This window comes from Ranitomeya variabilis, chromosome 7 (assembly GCF_051348905.1).
Source record: "Ranitomeya variabilis isolate aRanVar5 chromosome 7, aRanVar5.hap1, whole genome shotgun sequence".
Taxonomy (NCBI): domain Eukaryota; kingdom Metazoa; phylum Chordata; class Amphibia; order Anura; family Dendrobatidae; genus Ranitomeya; species Ranitomeya variabilis.
Genome location: NC_135238.1, coordinates 140,992,048 through 141,009,719, shown reverse-complemented (window position 1 = coordinate 141,009,719; position 17,672 = coordinate 140,992,048). Strand labels below are relative to the sequence as shown.

Below are 17,672 nucleotides of genomic sequence, written 5' to 3'. Positions count from 1 at the left end.
GGACTCATGGATCCTGTACACCTAAATACCTAATAGAGCTGCAATCAGCAGAAACACCTGCCCTGGATTACAACCCCAAGAAAACTGCACTACCACCAACAACCACCGGAGGGAGCCCAAGAGCAGAATTCACAACACCAGACACATTTCTTAGGCCACCCCAGATGAATTTAAGAGAGAGTTACTTGAGGATCCTTCATTGGAGGGATATCGTGGGAAGGCACAGGAGGGGAGAGGGGTACTTCTTCCTGTATTGAGTGATCACCGTTACCACTCATTACAGTAATGAATATGCGGCTCCACCCCTATGGGAGGTGGAGCCCGCATATTCATTACTGTAATGAGCAGTACCATGGAAGAAGCTGCAGCGCCGGGGAAGCAGGGACCTGCAGGGACTGTGCCAGGAGTAGGTGAGTATAATTAGACAGCCCCCGCTCCCCCTACCCTGCCGACCCCTGGGTATGACTCGAGTATAAGCCGAGAGGGGGACTTTCAACCCCAAAAAATGGGCTGAAAATCTCGGCTTATACTCGAGTATATACGGTACCTATAAAGAGAAAAATCAGACAAACTGAAAATTTTGCAGTGGTCTCTTAATTTTTGCCAGAGCTGTATACGGAACTGAAAATGCAAAATGCAAAAGTGTCTGCAGAAGTACCATCATAGAAAATTTGTAAGACCATAATCCTTACCAGCAGCAGGGTGTAGGCTAGGTATCTAGGAAGGCGCGCACCCGCCCCAACGTGCATTTCGGTAAATTACATTCGGCCCTGACAAAGTTAATTTACCGAAACGTGCTTTGGGGTGGGTGTGTGCCTTCCTGGAAACCTAGCCTACACCCTTCTGCTGGTAAGGATTATGGTCTTAGTAATTTTCTATGATGGTACTTCTGCAGACATGCTCTGTACGAGAGTGTGTACCTATTATGGGTGCGGTAGGTGTTGTAGCTTAGGTTCCAGCAGTTAGTCATTTCCCTGTGTACTTGCTCCTACACACTCTGTATTTACTCTGTTCTATTTGGTTGGGCTGTTTATATAGGAGCATGGGAATATAATAATAAATAATATAGTATATTCACCACTGCTAGAATATCCACGTTGCTGCGCGTCTGCACGATACACATGTGGCTGTGGTGTCTTGTGTTTGCACTCCCCTTTACCTATGTCTATATCAATATTAATAAAATTTGTTAATTTTTTGAATCTGATATATTTTTCTCGTGTGGGTATGTTTCAGTGATGTTTGGTCGCTATAGTCCTATTATATATACACATGGTGGATCATTGTGGGTTTTGGTTGTGGTGCACCATGTGTAGTTGCCATATAAGCTGTTTTCTGTTGACATGAAGTCAATAGAAGTTGGGGAAGTGCCTCCTGAGCCCCAAAACAATTACCTGCCAATAAGTTTTTAGCCCATTAGAAAAAAAACCCTAAATCACGGATAACCCCTTGTGTCTGTATGTTCTAAAGTATAATGCGTTCTCAAATTACGGTATATGTAATTTCTAAGTTATTGTTACTCATTCTTTGATCGGGGTGCCTGGGTAATAATTGGTAGTCCTTATAAAAATGTAATCTTGTTATGGCCTAACTTTTTATAAGAACGTAATTACAGCATATCCTACTGCATATCAACTTTCTTTCTCCACTTTGTTGAGGTTGTTACATTTTTGGGAAAAGATATTAGTGAATTCTGTCGTATGAATGGACCACTCAGATATAAAATTGTCAAACATTATGCAATTGCTTCTCCAATGACTTTAGTCACAATAGCTAAGTTGAGCAAAATTGGAAAGGATATTGCATAGCAAGATAGTGCTGTTATCAGAAGCATGGTGGAAGGTATTGTAGCCTAAGCTCAGCTCCTTCTTATTGAAAGTCTTGTTCAGAAAGTGGAGTTCATCTCCTTATTGACTATTAGGAAATGTCCATGCTGTTTCCTGAAATAGTTTATGGATTTTTCTTGTGGAAGGATCTGATTGACTGTTTTATCTTTTTTTATCCATAGGATTAATGCAAGACACCAAGAAATAAGAGAAAAGCAAGCCAAAGTGTTATGGAACTTCAACACATCCCATGATATTGAGGATGATGACATGGACCCTAATTATGCTCGAGTGAACCACTTTAAAGAGCCCCCACCATCTCAGCAGAATTCCCACAGGCCCTATTCTCCAGCAATGCCTGGGTCTTACAGTTACCCCAGAGAGACACTATTGTCTGCTTCAGAGAGGGATCACGTTCAAGACCTTTACGCTAAAATAAACAAGAAGCAGCAGGCACCGGATACAGTTGACAGGTAATAACCGCTACCAAACAAATCTTATCACTCTTTGGGCCTTGATGGCATGATACTCATTAAATGAAGTTGTATAAAAAAATTGCATATGATTACACTTTACCTTTTTTCCCTGCTGTGTGGTACCATGCAGTTTCAATTAGTCTGAGCAAAGATAGCGGAACTGTGGCATTTGTCTCCTGGTTCTAAGCTTTGCATCATAAGACTGATTACCCTTCTAAGGCTTTTCTATTCGAAACTGGTGAGGAAGCAGCAGCATTTAATCCATCTGGCCATTTAAGGACGGGTTAATAATTTTAAAAATACCAAGTAATCTTTCTTGTAAAACGCACAACTTCCTGGTGTGCCATGTCATTAGAACTTTCTGCCCGGCCTTCCCTCCATTAAGCTTTCTGTCCTGCCATGTATTGATCCTAGACACAAAATAATCAGAGAAATCTCATTCTGCTTATAAATAGTTTACCCTTCGCTATCATTTTTTTTCGGCTGTAGATCTGAGTAGTGAAGCAACACGTTGCCCAATGCAGAAAGGCCAATATTTTCTTCATCTGTTAAAATTTTTAGCGCTTTGAGATAAAAACAAATCCGGACAAATGTATTGTGGAAAGGTTGTCACCACGTTCACTGCTGTGGAATTGATTAGCTGCTTTTGAACATTATCCTGCTAAGCGTACAGCCATTTATGGATATTTATAAATAGCCAACAAAAGCCTTGATTGTAGCCCACGATAGAAACCACCACAACGGGGAAAAAAACTGCAATCTTTATACCTGCTGCTGGAAAATCTCAATGCCTTTATTCTCTTTTAATTTTTCCGTTTGATGCCTGCTTGTTCCAAATTTGTACATAAATATCGAGATTAAAATATAATAGCATTCAGCAGCTCTGATTAAAGGGCCGCACTTAGTGGAGCAGTAATGAACGCTTCACACACTATTTCCAGCTCCAGTAATGAACTTTGGGTTAATTATGAATCCATTAATAATATGCTATCAATTTTAGGAAATGTTAAGGTTATTATTCAACTTATATGCTGCTCTCCCGAAACCTCTCTGATCCTGTACCCTAGTCACAATGAATGCTCATGAATGAAGTGTTATGATATCAATGGGTAATTGTGTACAAATTAATGAGGATATCTGTTTCCTGTTTTGTTTCTCTTGTGGGGATTACTGATTTTTTTAGGAAATTGTTGCCTATCTTAACTTTGAGTCTGCATCTGGGGAAAGACTGCTCTCCTATAATTCGACTCTCTGCTGAAGTTCCTTAAGTATGACACTGGGCAATCATATATTTTATTTAGGTGATGTTTTATCTAAAATTTGGTTTTAAAAATACAGTAACATCCCCTCTACACAAAAGATGGCTATTGACCAAATAATGCTTCAGCTGATTTTTTGGTTGACAGCCGTCTCGTCCATCTCTCCCGTACACAGGAGTGCTCATTCAGCCAAGTGCTCCTGTTCTGTGTTCTGGGTGAGAAAGCTGCCAACAGACACCCGATATCTTCTGGACAACAAAGCCATCAGCAGTCTTGAATCGGAGATGAATTATCGACATCTCTCCCGACCATCAGTTGGCCGGTGACCCCATACATATTAGAGTTGCTACCGAACCCGTCGATAATGGCATGTGTGGCTGATGTGTGTGGTAGCTTATGGCCAGTCTTGATTCACTTAATGAGGGAAGGAAATTGACTACTCAGTGGTATTCTTAATGAACTTCAACCAGTGTTTCTGTGTTGCCATCTGTATTTTGTCGTCGTTGTCTTCAGTCATTAATTTGGGTGGTGATTGTGGGTCAAATAACTGTGGTGCACACATTTCTCACACTAGTTTCAGAACTGCTGTTTTTCGTTATTGGTATAGTGTGAAATGTGACCATAATATTGACCTTAATTTGCCAAACTTTTCAGATAAGCTGACACGAAATGTTTGAGCTGCTGAGTGGAATCTTGGAATCAGAATGTGATTAGCTAATGCCTCTAAGTGGCTGATTGGATCATTGCTGTCAATGCTGTGACTGATCACACTAAAAATGACTGTCTTTTCTTCATGGACAAATCTTTGTTGTTGCTGCAGAAATTGCATATGCAGCATTTTTTGCCTCCGTTTTTGTGTTTTTTGTAATGATTAAATTTTGTTTTTAATCAAGGAACTATGTGCTTCCATACTTGCATGCATACCCAAATAAAGATTACATCGATGATTACTTTGTGTCAGATTAAATATTCTACCTGTGTGATTTTATAATATTGTTTAATATTATAAATGTTCTATCTCATACATGCTCACTTGTGTTTAGTGCACAGTTGGAGTTGTCACCTCCATTCATATAGTTCTTCAGGCTGGACTGGACAACTTTTAGGCAGGAAATACTATTGGTCATAAGGATATTCGCTTACATAGGGAGTAGATATTTCATAAAACCAAAAGTTCAGCACTGTATGTTCAGGATGTCTTGTGTTACCAACAAACTCCATAGATGTCATTAGTTCCCTTCACATAAAAGTTTCCTGCCTGGTGGTTGCTTGTCCTTGAGTAGAAAATTGAGTGGTTGCAATTTTCTACGTGCTTCTAAGGTTTAACACTCCAAACCTTAATATGTCTTCATTGCTTTGTATTATCAAGATTATTTTTCTAAAATTCAGCGGTGCAGGTTCCTAGTGCACCTGACCTGTTTTTAGAAGATGCTACTGATTGATCACCATTGTCTTTATATCGGCAGAAATCATGCATGGTGTGGCTAAACCTTTAAAAGTGTCCTTATTCTCCCGCCTATTTTACTTTGTGTGGCAGCTGTCAATCACACCTTGATTTTCCAGATTTGTTGTTTATTTCCATTACTTTTTATTTTTCAGCAAAAATATTAATGTATTTGTCTTATCCAGGAGAGTGCAGTTCGCTGTCATCTGAAAATGAGAGCAAGATAAGTGGAATGCGGAGCCACAGAACGTCTTTTCAACAAAGGGAATGAGTAGGGTTTAGCAATGTGATGACATGCAGCTGAAAAACACGAGCTTTATTGACATGTGTTTCAGGGAAAATTCATACAGAAAAAACATACTAGAGATCTGTAATCAATCTAAAACAGTTTTCTGTGCTGGCAGCAATGTTGCCCTCTTCACGACTACCCTTATGCTAATACTTACATTTTATTTCTTGTTAAGAGAAGCTCCTGGAAACGACAACATTCCTTATATTTATAAAACACTGTTTTAGAAAGATGACTTCCAGGATCCTGTGGAGGAAGCATAGAGGCCAAACATGCCTAAAATAAAAAAAAAATCACAGTGTTGATATATCCTCATGGACAGTGTGACACTTTTATATTACACTTGCCATCCCTACTCTTCCCCCACATCACTCGAGCTGCAGAGGCTGCTGTAATCACAGAACTATATTAATTAGTGATTTCTTTTTTTACAAAAGGACCAGTATTAATTCGGTAATAGATTTAACGTATTTTAGTTACCTCTCTCACTCTTTCTATCTGTTCGTCTAACTGATAATAACAAGACAGAAGCAATTGGTTAAATGAATTGAAGCATTTGAGGAGGCATATGCTTTCCTAAGAGTCCAGCAAAATTGAACATTTAGAAGGAGCTGTAGGAACAGTCTGCTCTCATCTATACCAAAGCTGGCTATACCTATCAGATAGTTCATTCAATTATCAGCCATCTTTCCCACCCCACGTATTCTTGTCTGCTTGTTTCAGCATATACCCGTATTTTCCGGCGTATAAGATGACTTTTTAACCCCTGAAAATCGTCTCAAAAGTTGGGGGTCGTCTTATACGCCGGGTACGAATGGTTCCCAGGGTCTGGAGGAGAGGAGACTAAAAAAAGAAGAAGAAAAAAAAAAAATATGGATATACTTACTCTCCAACTGCCCCCGGTTCTCAGCGGTGCAAGCAGCGGCCTCCGTTTCTAAGGATGCATTGCGCGAAGGACGTAAATGACGTCACGGTCGCGTGACCGCGACGTCATCTCAAGCCCTTAGCGCAATGCATCCTTGGGAACGGAGGCCGCCGCTGAGAGTCGGGGGCTGTCGGACGGTAAGTATACCCATATTTTTTTATTTTTATTCTTTTTTTTTACATGAATATGGATCCCAGGGCATGAAGGAGAATCTCCTCTCCAGACCCAGGGAACCATCTGGACAGCACACGCCATATAAGACGACACCCGGCGTATAAGATGACCCCCGTCTTATACGGCGAGTATATCCCAAACTCCATATTTTATATGGAAAAGTTGGGGATCGTCTTATACGCCCAGTCGTCTTATACACCAGAAAATACGGTATATGTTCTGTATGAGTTGGGGGGGTAAAGCTATATCAGACAATTCTAGTAGTATCTCTATCAAGAACAAACATTTTATAATCCTTCCCGTTAGGGACAGTAGTGAGGGCTTAATGCACATTAGATGTTCAGTGGTTGGTTTGGACCACTGGCATGTAGGAGCTATAAATGGATGATATTAGCAGACAGAGAAGACTGTCCTACCAGGGGTTTACACGGAGTACCAAGTGTACTGTAAATTTACTGGAATTTATTATTTTCTTCAAATGACATTATAAAATGCTGGGTTTTTTTAGGACTTTTAAAATGAAACTAAAAGAAAGTAATGTTGCACCAGTAAGCAACGAAATGCTTGTTATCTTCTAGTACACACTAAAAAATGAAGGTTGTAACTAATTGATGGCCAGTACAAGTAGACTGCTGTGGACATCTGTATATCAGTAGAGGTGGGAAGGTGTTGAATTTTTCATGATTCCCTTTACCCTCTAAAAATCTGACTTTGAAGAAAAGAAATGTTACTTATCAACCAAATTGGAAATTGTTTCACTTTACCCCACAGTAGAACAAAAATTAGCTGCTCTGTTTGCGTTTCATTTTAGGTCAATTTTGTGGACACGACTTTTCGTTAAACACAATTTTTTTTTCGCTAAGAACATGCAATATTTTATACTAATTTTGGCATTTCCAATATAATCAGTTATTAGAATTCACTTTACTAAGCTAATAGACTTTTAAATTATATTTTATATTTACATAATACGTGAAAATCACATACTAACTTTCATTGTGTATCCAATATGTTAAAAATAAATGTATACTGATGATTTTGTTGGAAATATTCTTATTTTTATATCTGTGTAAGGATATGTTACTTTTGGATTTTAGGTTCAAATGTAAATAAATATTGATTTTCCATACTATGTGAGCTCATGGACATTTTCTACAGACAATTACATAAGCAACCAATACTTAAAGTATGCATTTTTTATATGTTAAAACAGAGAATTTAAGAGGTATTGTTAACAGAATGATTTATATAACAATAGAGAATAAACATTGCAAGCTATCACCGTTACTTATCCTTTTATGTTGGTGGGGGTAGTACCATAAAGAATGATTGGAAGAATACGCGATCTCAGCTCCATTACATTGGAATACTTCACAACCCTGTTTTCTAGCTCCCAGTGGTTGGTTTCCCATCCATCTGCATTGGAATAAGTTATAACTTTATATGTTAGGAATAATCCTTTAGTATGTTTGCAACACAAATGTGGCCTCCATGGGGAGCAAACGGAAATCAAGTTTATAGCAGTAGAATATATTGGGTTATGAGCCTTTATAAATGGAAAAATAGTTTATTTGACATCACCCTTGTTGAATTGGTTCATGCATGGATTTCAGAAAGTAGGAATTGAGAGAAAGTTTGTTTATGTGGAACATTAAGGAATGAAATATCCACGATTCATTATTGTATAGCAAGAGTGCAACCTTAATAGGCTTGTCTGTATTACACATTTGCTTTACAGTGTGAGGTGCTTTTTGTAGACACTCTCTTTTCTGGGAAATATATCGGACACCTTCTATTAACATATCAACCTACAAAAGTTCTCCACCATAAATAAATAAAACCCCTATACAAGCAAAGTATTGAAACAAAACTAGATTTTGGATATGGGTCAAAAGTCCATATAATGAGACAATTTGAGTTCAGTTGACGTGATAGAGACTTTTGATAAATCCTGGATCAATTTACATCTTGTTCCCTATATTTGTCTTTTAGTCTTACCCTCCCTAACCATTTGTTCTGGATTTTTGTAATTATTAAATAATAAACGTTATACATTGATTATTTTTTACTGTCCCTTTTTCCTTATTTTCCTATCAGTTATATTTCTACTCTATGCTATTTGTCCTTCTAGAAAATCTAGTTTTAGTTCTATACCTTCTAATGACATATGCTTGTCATACACCTCCAATAGCTGTTGGTTGAATACTTGTTTTTCTCTAGTCCACCATAGACATGCATGCTTAGCCTAAATCCATGTCAGATCCTTCAAGTTGTGAGTTATATCCTGCATGAGTTAAAAGGGTTGTCCACTACCTAGACAACCTGTTTTTCAAATAAGTAGTCCAACTTGTAAAGAAAAGAAAAACATATCCTAACCTCCTGCACATGTACCGTTCCAGCGATGTCTGCATCTGGTATCTTGGGGCTCGAGTGACATTGTTATGTCAGGTGAGCCATGCAGCCAATCAGTGGCAACTGTTGGTCTGCTGCACATTTTCTTCAGATGAATTATGGACAAGTGGAAGTGAAATGGTGAGATCACAGCAGCCCAATAGTGGTCGCTTATTGGCTGCAGAGCTCACATGGCATAACATTGTCACAGGAGCCCCAGGACATGTGGTGCCAATATCGCTGAAACAGCATTGGTGCAAAAGGTGAGTATGTTATCTTTATTTTAGAAATTGTTGTACTTATTTTAAGAAGGTTTGCCCAGATGATGGACAACCCCTGTAATAATCAGGCATTTTAAATCGACATGACTGATCCCTCTTTCCCCAACATCGTCCAATATGAGAAAGCATGGAAGCATAAAGATGACTGACATAATTTCCAAGTATTGGGAGTCTGTTATCAGCTTTTTTTTCTCACAATTCCAACAACTTCCTTTATTCAACTCCTCACGAACGGACGATGATGACATTGCAATTATCTGACTGTCCGGTGGCTCTGCTGATCTGAGTGTGACAGCTGCAAAGAAATACATGCTGTCACACTCACGAAAGGAGAGCCACCAGCGAGTCCAGGGTCTACAATGTGATTGTTGTCCGTGTTGTATAGCCATCTGACTGGGCCCTTAAAGCGGTTTTCTGCAACAGGAGAAAATTTGTCAAAGGAAAAAATAGGATAAAATAATAAAAAAGCAAAGTACACACCTGATAAAACCCCCTGCCTTTCTGAATCTGCTGTTCCCAGTACTCCATGTGGGTCACTGTTTACTTTGCTGCAGTGATGATGGGCTGCCTTTCATGGTGCACCAGACTGATGGTGCTGCAATGGCAAAGGGGTTTTAACACTTTTCCCTCGTGTATGAATGGTTCAAAATTCTCTTATTCAGATCTTTATACATTTACCTGTCAGTGGTTGTTTAATAGCCTACCTACCCAGGCCAACAGTAAACGATACAGACTGAGTGATGTGTAATTGCTCAGCGTGCATTGGTTGCTATTATTCTCGGCAGCACAAGTCCTGTTAAAGGATAATGATCGTTTATGATCGATAAAAGTTCATCAGGTGATCGGCAGCCTGTTTACACTGAAAGATTTTTGTTAAAATCATTCACTTTAATTGTAAATGCAGCTTAATCCCTTAATGACTGCTGATACGCCTTTTAACAGTGGCAGTTAAGGGTACGTATGCCTCAGCGCCGCTTTTTAATGGCGCTGAGAAATAAGTATATAGAGCCCCCCAGAGTCGGAATTTCTCCAGGGTCTCGGCTACCGATGGTAGCTGAGACCCGAGAGAACATGATTCGGGGCAGGTTTTACCGACCCCAGTGTTGTGACCATAATTAATGGAATAACGGTGACCGCAAAAAAAAGTCTGATTTCCCATTTAATTTCTCTCCTCTGATGTGATCGCACATCAGAGGAGAGAGAAATTGAGTCCCTCGATCCCCCCGGCACCTCGGATGTCCCTGCACCCCCCCCCCCGTGAAGTCCCCAGGGCTACTGGCATCTTTTTCCGGTATGAAAATGGCGGGCGCATGCACAGTGCACCTGCCGAGATCTGCCTGCTGGCAACGGGCAACAATAGGAAATTTTTACTATTGGTTCATTTTGATCACTGTGATAGACCCTAGTAATAGGGTAGTAAATAAGCCCTCTTTATCACTCCCTTACTTAGGTAAAAGTAATGACATAAAAAATATATTTCCATTTTTCCATTAGGGTTAGAGTTGGGCTAAAGTGAGTTGGGCTAAGGTGAGTTGGGCTAAAGCTAGGGATAGGGTTAGGCTAAAGCTACGGTTAGGGTTTGGCTAAAGCTAGGGTTAGGCTTGGGCTAAAGCAAGGGTTAGAGTTGGGCTAAAGCTACAGTTAGAGTTGGGTTAAAGTGGGTTTGGGTTGGGCTAAAGCTAGGGTTGGGGCTAAGGTTAGGATTGGAATAAAGTTAAGGTTGGGCTAAAGTTAGGGTTGTGGCTTTGGTTGGGATTATGGTTAGGGTTGAGATTAGGGTTATGGGTGTGTTAGGGTTATGGTTAGGTTTAGGGGTGTGTTGGGGTTAGGGTTGTGGTTGGGATTGCGACTAGGGTTAGGGGTGTGTTGGGGTTAGGGCTGGAGTTAGAATTGGGGGGTTCCACTGTTTAGGTACATCAGGGGGTCTCCAAATGCAACATGGCGCCACCATTGATTCCAGCCAATTTTGCGTTCAAAAAGTCAAAGTTCCTTTCTGAATCCTGCCATGCTCCCAGTGGCTTTCCCCCACATACAGGATATCAGCATACTCAGGAGAAATTGTACATCACATTGTGTGGTCCATTTTCTCCTGATACCATTGTGAAAATAAAAAAAAAATTAGTTCCAAAGTAAATTTATGGTGAAAAAAGTAAAATGTTCACTTTTTCCTTCCACATTGCTTTAGTTCTTGTGAAGCACCTGAAGGGTTAATAAACTTCTTGAATGTGGTTTTGCACACTTTGAGGGGTGCAGTTTTTAGAATGGTGTTTCTTTTGGGTATTTTCTGTTATATTGACCCCCCAAACTCATTTCAAATGTGAGGTGGTCCCTAAAAAAATGGTTTTGTAACTGTTGTTGGAAAAATCAGACATCACTGGTAAACTTTTAACCCTTATAACTTCCTAACAAAAAAAAATTGTGTTTCCAAAATTGTGTTGATATAAAGTAGACATGTGGGAAATGTTATTTATTAGCTATATTGTGTGACACCACTCTCTGATTTAAGGGTGCAAAAATTAAAAGTTTGAAAATTGCAAGATTTTCAATTTTTTTTGTCAAATTTCAGTTTTTTTTCTTAAATAAGCGCAAGTTATATATAAAAAAAAAATTTCCACTAACATGACGTACAATATGTCATGAAGAAACAATCTCAGAATCAGTGGGATACTTGAAGCGTTCCAGAACTTATAACCTCATAAAGTGACAGTGGTCAGAATTGTAAAAATTGGCTTGGTCATTAAGTACCAAATTGGCTCTGTCACTAAGAAGTTAAGAGTTTTAGTTTTCTTAATTCCTTTTTACAACTTATTTTGGACATAGAATTAAGCTATTGGTTGTGAGACTGTAGACATGCATTTGGGTCTTTTAAGCCTGTGTTTTTCTCATGGGTAGCATTTGTATAATTTGTTCTTTGACAGGCAGTAGATGCAAAAGTAAACACGATTTTGGGATGAATAAAAAGAGAGAGAAAATCCCGAGATCCCAATGTATTATTCTTCTTCTATAAATTACTTTGAAGGCCATATCTTGTATATGGGATTCAGTTTTGAGCTCCACATTTTAAATAGGATATTCAAAAGTTGGAGTCAGTTCAAACTAGTTAGTTACACGGGATTGAGGCATCTCCTATATTACACAGAATGGAGGCCTTTGATATTATGAGAGGATGGAAAAGTTGTGCTTACTTAGATCACAAAAAAAGATAGGTGTATATCTCATTTATATGTATGAATACAGGTGTGGTCAATAGAAAAGACTCGCAAAGTATTAATTTAAAAACTAAAATATTAAAAATCACTACATATTATAGTAAAACATTATACTGCAAGATTATGCCATATGGTAGTTAAAAACAAGGCTAGAATGGAGTACAACCACGACTGGTAATATATTTTAGGTGAAAGTTATTAATAATTGTGCATTTGGTTAGGTCAGAACTGGGAAGAAGACCTGTACTCCATGTATTAACAATGTTTTGTCTTCTAAACTTGGCCTATCTCATTAATCTTTGGCCATTAAATGAACGTTTAAAATGCCACTGTTGTAATCCTAATTTTGCATATTATCAGCTACTTCATATTTACTGTTCTTATAGTCATCAATAAGCTGACTGAAATATTCCACTTTCCCTGTCGTTGGCTCTTAGAGCTCACCATGCTTATAACTAATTCTGTCTCTTTTAATTAACCAAATGCATATTAGTATTTAAGCTTCAATGACATTTTTCTTTTTTTTTTTAAGGAATTAATGTGCTACTTGAGAAATTGATCATTAATACACATGCTTGTTCCCAGTCCACAGAAAACAAATCATCTTAGTCCCAGACAAAAATAAATCAAGTTTCAGGATAGGGACAAGCAATCCCTTCTTGCAGAACAGTCACTCCGCGCAAAGCCCAGACAGAGGGAATAAAGATACCCACATCATCTATTATCATGTACAACTAATAATATGGGAGTGTCACGCAGTATTCTACCAAAATTAACAAACTGAAGATTAATTTGTAACCTCATTTATAATTTTAATGTTGATCACAGTAATGGGAAAAAAGGCTAAAAATATGAACAATTTGTTCTGATATTAGTAATCATTCCATCAAAAATTAATGCACCATAAATTATCTGACACATGATAAACATGTCAGGTCTCTTTCATATTGAGTTTATTAAGAAAAGATTAGTTTTAAGTTGGTTACATACAGTGGGGAAAATAAGTATTTGATCCCTTGCTGATTTTGTAAATGTGCCCACTGATGAGCAGTCTGTAATTTTAAGGGTAGGTTAATTTTAACATTGAGAGATAGAATAGCAAACATAAAATCTAGAAAGTCACATTGTATAAATTATATAAATTTATTTGCAATTTGCAGTGAGAAATAAGTATATGATCCCTTACTAACCATTAAGTGTTCTGGCTCCTGCAGATCAGTTAGACACTCTTAATCAACTCGTTACCTGCATTAAAGACAGCTGTCTTACATAGTCACCTTTATAAAAGATTCCTGTTCACAGACTCAATCAGTCAGACTCTAACCTCTACAACCTTGTCAAGACCAAAGAGCTTATAAGGATGTCAGGGACAAGATCATAGACCTGCACAAAGCTGGAATGGGCTACAAAACAATAAGTAAGACGCTGGGTGAGAAGGAGACAACTGTTGATGCAATAGTAAGAAAATGGAAGAAATACAAAATGACTGTCAATCGACATTGATCTGGGTCACCATGCAAAATCTCACCTTGTGGGGTATCCTTGATCACGAGAAAGGTGAGAGATCAGCCTAAAACTACATGGGAGGAACTTGGTAATGATCTCAAGGCAGCTTGGACCACAGTCACTAAGAAAACCATTGTTAACACATTACGCCGTAAAGGTTTAAAATCCTGCTGTGTCTGCAAGGTCCCCCTGCTCAAGAAGGCACATGTGCAGGTCCATCTGAAGTTTGCCAATGAACACCTGGATGATTCTGTGAATGATTGGGAGAAGGAGCTGTGGTCACATGAGGCAAAAATTGAGGTCTTTGGCATTAACTCAACTTGCCATGCTTGGAGGAAGAGAAATACTGAATATGAGCCAAAGAACACCATCCCCACTGTCAAGCATGGAGGTGGAAACATGTTTTGGGGGTGTTTTTCTGCCAAGGGCACAGGACTGCTTCACCACATCAATGGGGGAATGAATTGAGCCATGTACCGTAAGATCCTGAGTGACAGTCTCCTTCCCTGCACCAGGACATTAAAAATGTATTGTGGCTGGGTCTTCCAGCAAGAGACTGACCCAAAACATACAGTTAAGGCAACAAAGGAGTGGCTCAAAAAGAAGCACATTTAGGTCATGGAGTGGCCTAGCCAGTCTCCTTAATCCTTAATCTCATTGAAAACTTAAGGAGGGAGTTGAAGCCCCGAGTTACCAAGTGACAGCCTCAAAATGTTAATGGTTTAGAGATGATCTGCAAAGAGGAGTGGACCAAAAATCCTCCTGACACGTGTGCAAACCTCTTCATCAACTATAAAAAACGTCTGACTGCTGTGCTTGCCAGTAAGAGTTTTGCCGCCAAGTATTAAGTCTTGTTTGCCAGAGGGATCAAATACTTATTTTTCACTGCAAAATGCAAATACATTTATATAATTTATGCAATCTGATTTTCTGCATTTTATTTTTGATGTTCTCTCTCTCAATGTTAACGTTAACCTACCCATAAAATTATAGACTGTTCATGTCTTTGTCAGTGGGCAAACTTACAAAATCAGCAAGGGATCAAATACTTTTTTCCCCCACTGTAGATACATACAGTGGGGCAAAAAAGTATTTAGTCAGTCAGCAATAGTGCAAGTTCCACCACTTAAAAAGATGAGAGGCGTCTGTAATTTACATCATAGGTACACCTCAACTATGGGAGACAAACTGAGAAAAAAAAATCCTGAAAATCACATTGTCTGTTTTTTTTATCATTTTATTTGCATATTATGGTGGAAAATAAGTATTTGGTCAGAAACAAAATTTCATCTCAATACTTTGTAATATATCCTTTGTTGGAAATGACAGAGGTCAAACGTTTTCTGTAAGTCTTCACAAGGTTGCCACACACTGTTGTTGGTATGTTGGCCCATTCCTCCATGCAGATCTCCTCTAGAGCAGTGATGTTTTTGGCTTTTTGCTTGGCAACACGGACTTTCAACTCCCTCCAAAGGTTTTCTATAGGGTTGAGATCTGGAGACTGGCTAGGCCACTCCAGGACCTTGAAATGCTTCTTACGAAGTCACTCCTTCATTGCCCTGGCGGTGTGCTTTGGATCATTGTCATGTTGAAAGACCCAGCCACGTTTCATCTTCAATGCCCTTGCTGATGGAAGGAGGTTTGCACTCAAAAACAGTTTGGTTTCATCAGACCATAGGACATTCTCCCAAAACTCCTCTGGATCATCCAAATGCTCTCTAGCAAACTTCTGACGAGCCCGGACATGTACTGGCTTAAGCAGTGGGACACGTCTGGCACTGCAGGATCTGAGTCCATGGTGGCGTAGTGTGTTACTTATGGTAGGCCTTGTTACATTGGTCCCAGCTCTCTGCAGTTCATTCACTAGGTCCCCCCGCGTGGTTCTGGGATTTTTGCTCACCGTTCTTGTGATCATTCTGACCCCACGGGGTGGGATTTTGCGTGGAGCCCCAGATCGAGGGAGATTATCAGTGGTCTTGAATGTCTTCCATTTTCTAATTATTGCTCCCACTGTTGATTTTTTCACTCCAAGCTGGTTGGCTATTGCAGATTCAGTCTTCCCAGCCTGGTGCAGGGCTTCAATTTTGTTTCTGGTGTCCTTTGACAGCTCTTTGGTCTTCACCATAGTGGAGTTTGGAGTCAGACTGTTTGAGGGTGTGCACAGGTGTCTTTTTATACTGATAACAAGTTTAAACAGGTGCCATTACTACAGGTAATGAGTGGAGGAAAGAGGAGACTCTTAAAGAAGAAGTTACAGGTCTGTGAGAGCCAGAAATCTTGATTGTTTGTTTCTGACCAAATACTTATTTTCCACCATAATATGCAAATAAAATGATAAAAAAACAGACAATGTGATTTTCAGGATTTTTTTTTCTCAGTTTGTCTCCCATAGTTGAGGTCTACCTATGATGTAAATTACAGACGCCTCTTATCTTTTTAAGTGGTGGAACTTGCACTATTGCTGACTGACTAAATACTTTTTTGCCCCACTGTACTTATGTACGTTGAACCAAAGACTCCATCAACTTTAACCTTTCTCTACCAGATATACATTTTTTTATCACTGAATTATTTATAACCCACAATGCCATTTGTAAATGCTGTTATAGTGTCTGCTATTACTACCTCCTGTGGTCGGGCATTCCACAGTCCAACTGCTCTAACTGTAAAGAATCCTTTCATTTTTGGCCGGCAGAATCTCCTTTCCTAAACACAAAATGGAATCCTTTGTAAGGTATTTGGAAGGAATAAATTATGCACTGTATGAATATATTTTTCATCAAATATAATGTGACACGTTTTCTATTGGTTTGGTTTTTGTGTTGCTTGCACATGAGAATGTAAGTGAAAAGTTCTGCTTTTTATGTTGTGATAATTTACAAAAGTTGTGATTGCACCATCCTCAGTGGGTGTCAGCTATATATAATAGCTTACATTACTGCAATTGCTTGGAATTGAGAAAATTTAGAGCCTAGCATCATGGTCATTTAGTTGCCCAGGTAAATCAGAACATATAAACTGTTAGGTAGAGGAAGGGGGTTCCTTATGTCCCCCCATCACCCCAAACTATGACGTTATTGTGGGTTGCATTGGGTTGTCAGTGCTGTCTGGGGCTTATCAATGCCTCCCAGATCTGTCATGTGTGATGCCTATCAAGGCCATTTAGAGTTAGGATGTGAGATGCCTTTTAGCATAACCCTGACAGGCATAATAGAATACAATAAAGGCTACGTTCACATTTGTGTTGTTGGGCGCAGCGTCGTCGACGCATACCTACGCATGCGTCATGCGCCCCTATCTTTAACATGGGGGGCGCATGGACATGCGCCGGTATGCGTTGTCATGCGTTGTATGACGCATGCGTTTTTTTGGCGCACCAGACAGGGCGCGGACGACGCTACAGGTTGCAGTTTTGATGCGTCATATTTCCGAAGAAAAACGCATGCAACGCACCTGCGTCGTAAATGCGCCATAAAAACACATTAGTGTCTATGAAAAACGCATAGGGCGCAGTTGCCTGCGTTGAGCCGTGTTTTTTGACGCATGCGCCTTTTGACTAAATGTATTTTTTGGGGGGCGTTTTGGATCTTCAATTGCATAGGACAACGCATGCGTCAAAAAATGCTGCGTTGTGTATGCGTTTGACATGCGTTGTGCGTTGCGTCGACGACGCTGCGCCCAACAGCGCAAATGTGAACGTAGCCAAAGAAGTATTGTAGCATGGTCAGGTGTACTAGTCATCCAAAAAAAAAAAGAAAAGTGAAAATGGTAATTCAAAGGTTTGAGGCATGTATAAAAAAAACTGGCAATAATTGTACTCATTCATATAGTAAAGTTAAAGGGGTTCTCTGGGACTTTTGCATTTATTTTACTTATGGGGCCAAGAACTTGC

General features: G+C 39.3%; 1 protein-coding gene across 8 annotated transcripts in view; it reads left to right on the top strand.

Annotated features, from left to right (window-relative positions):
• The window catches only part of PARD3B (par-3 family cell polarity regulator beta), a 2,038,921-nt gene that overhangs the window by 1,109,158 nt on the left and 912,091 nt on the right, over window positions 1-17,672 (top strand). For 6 of the 8 annotated variants that reach the window (XM_077271962.1, XM_077271960.1, XM_077271958.1 and 3 more), the window contains one exon: window positions 2,009-2,299. In XM_077271962.1, the coding sequence (XP_077128077.1) occupies window positions 2,009-2,299 (291 nt within the window). Of the gene's footprint in view, window positions 1-2,008; window positions 2,300-4,215; window positions 4,509-5,190; window positions 6,175-17,672 lie in introns of those variants that run through there. The other 2 variants (XM_077271964.1, XM_077271965.1) reach the window with 2 other exon arrangements.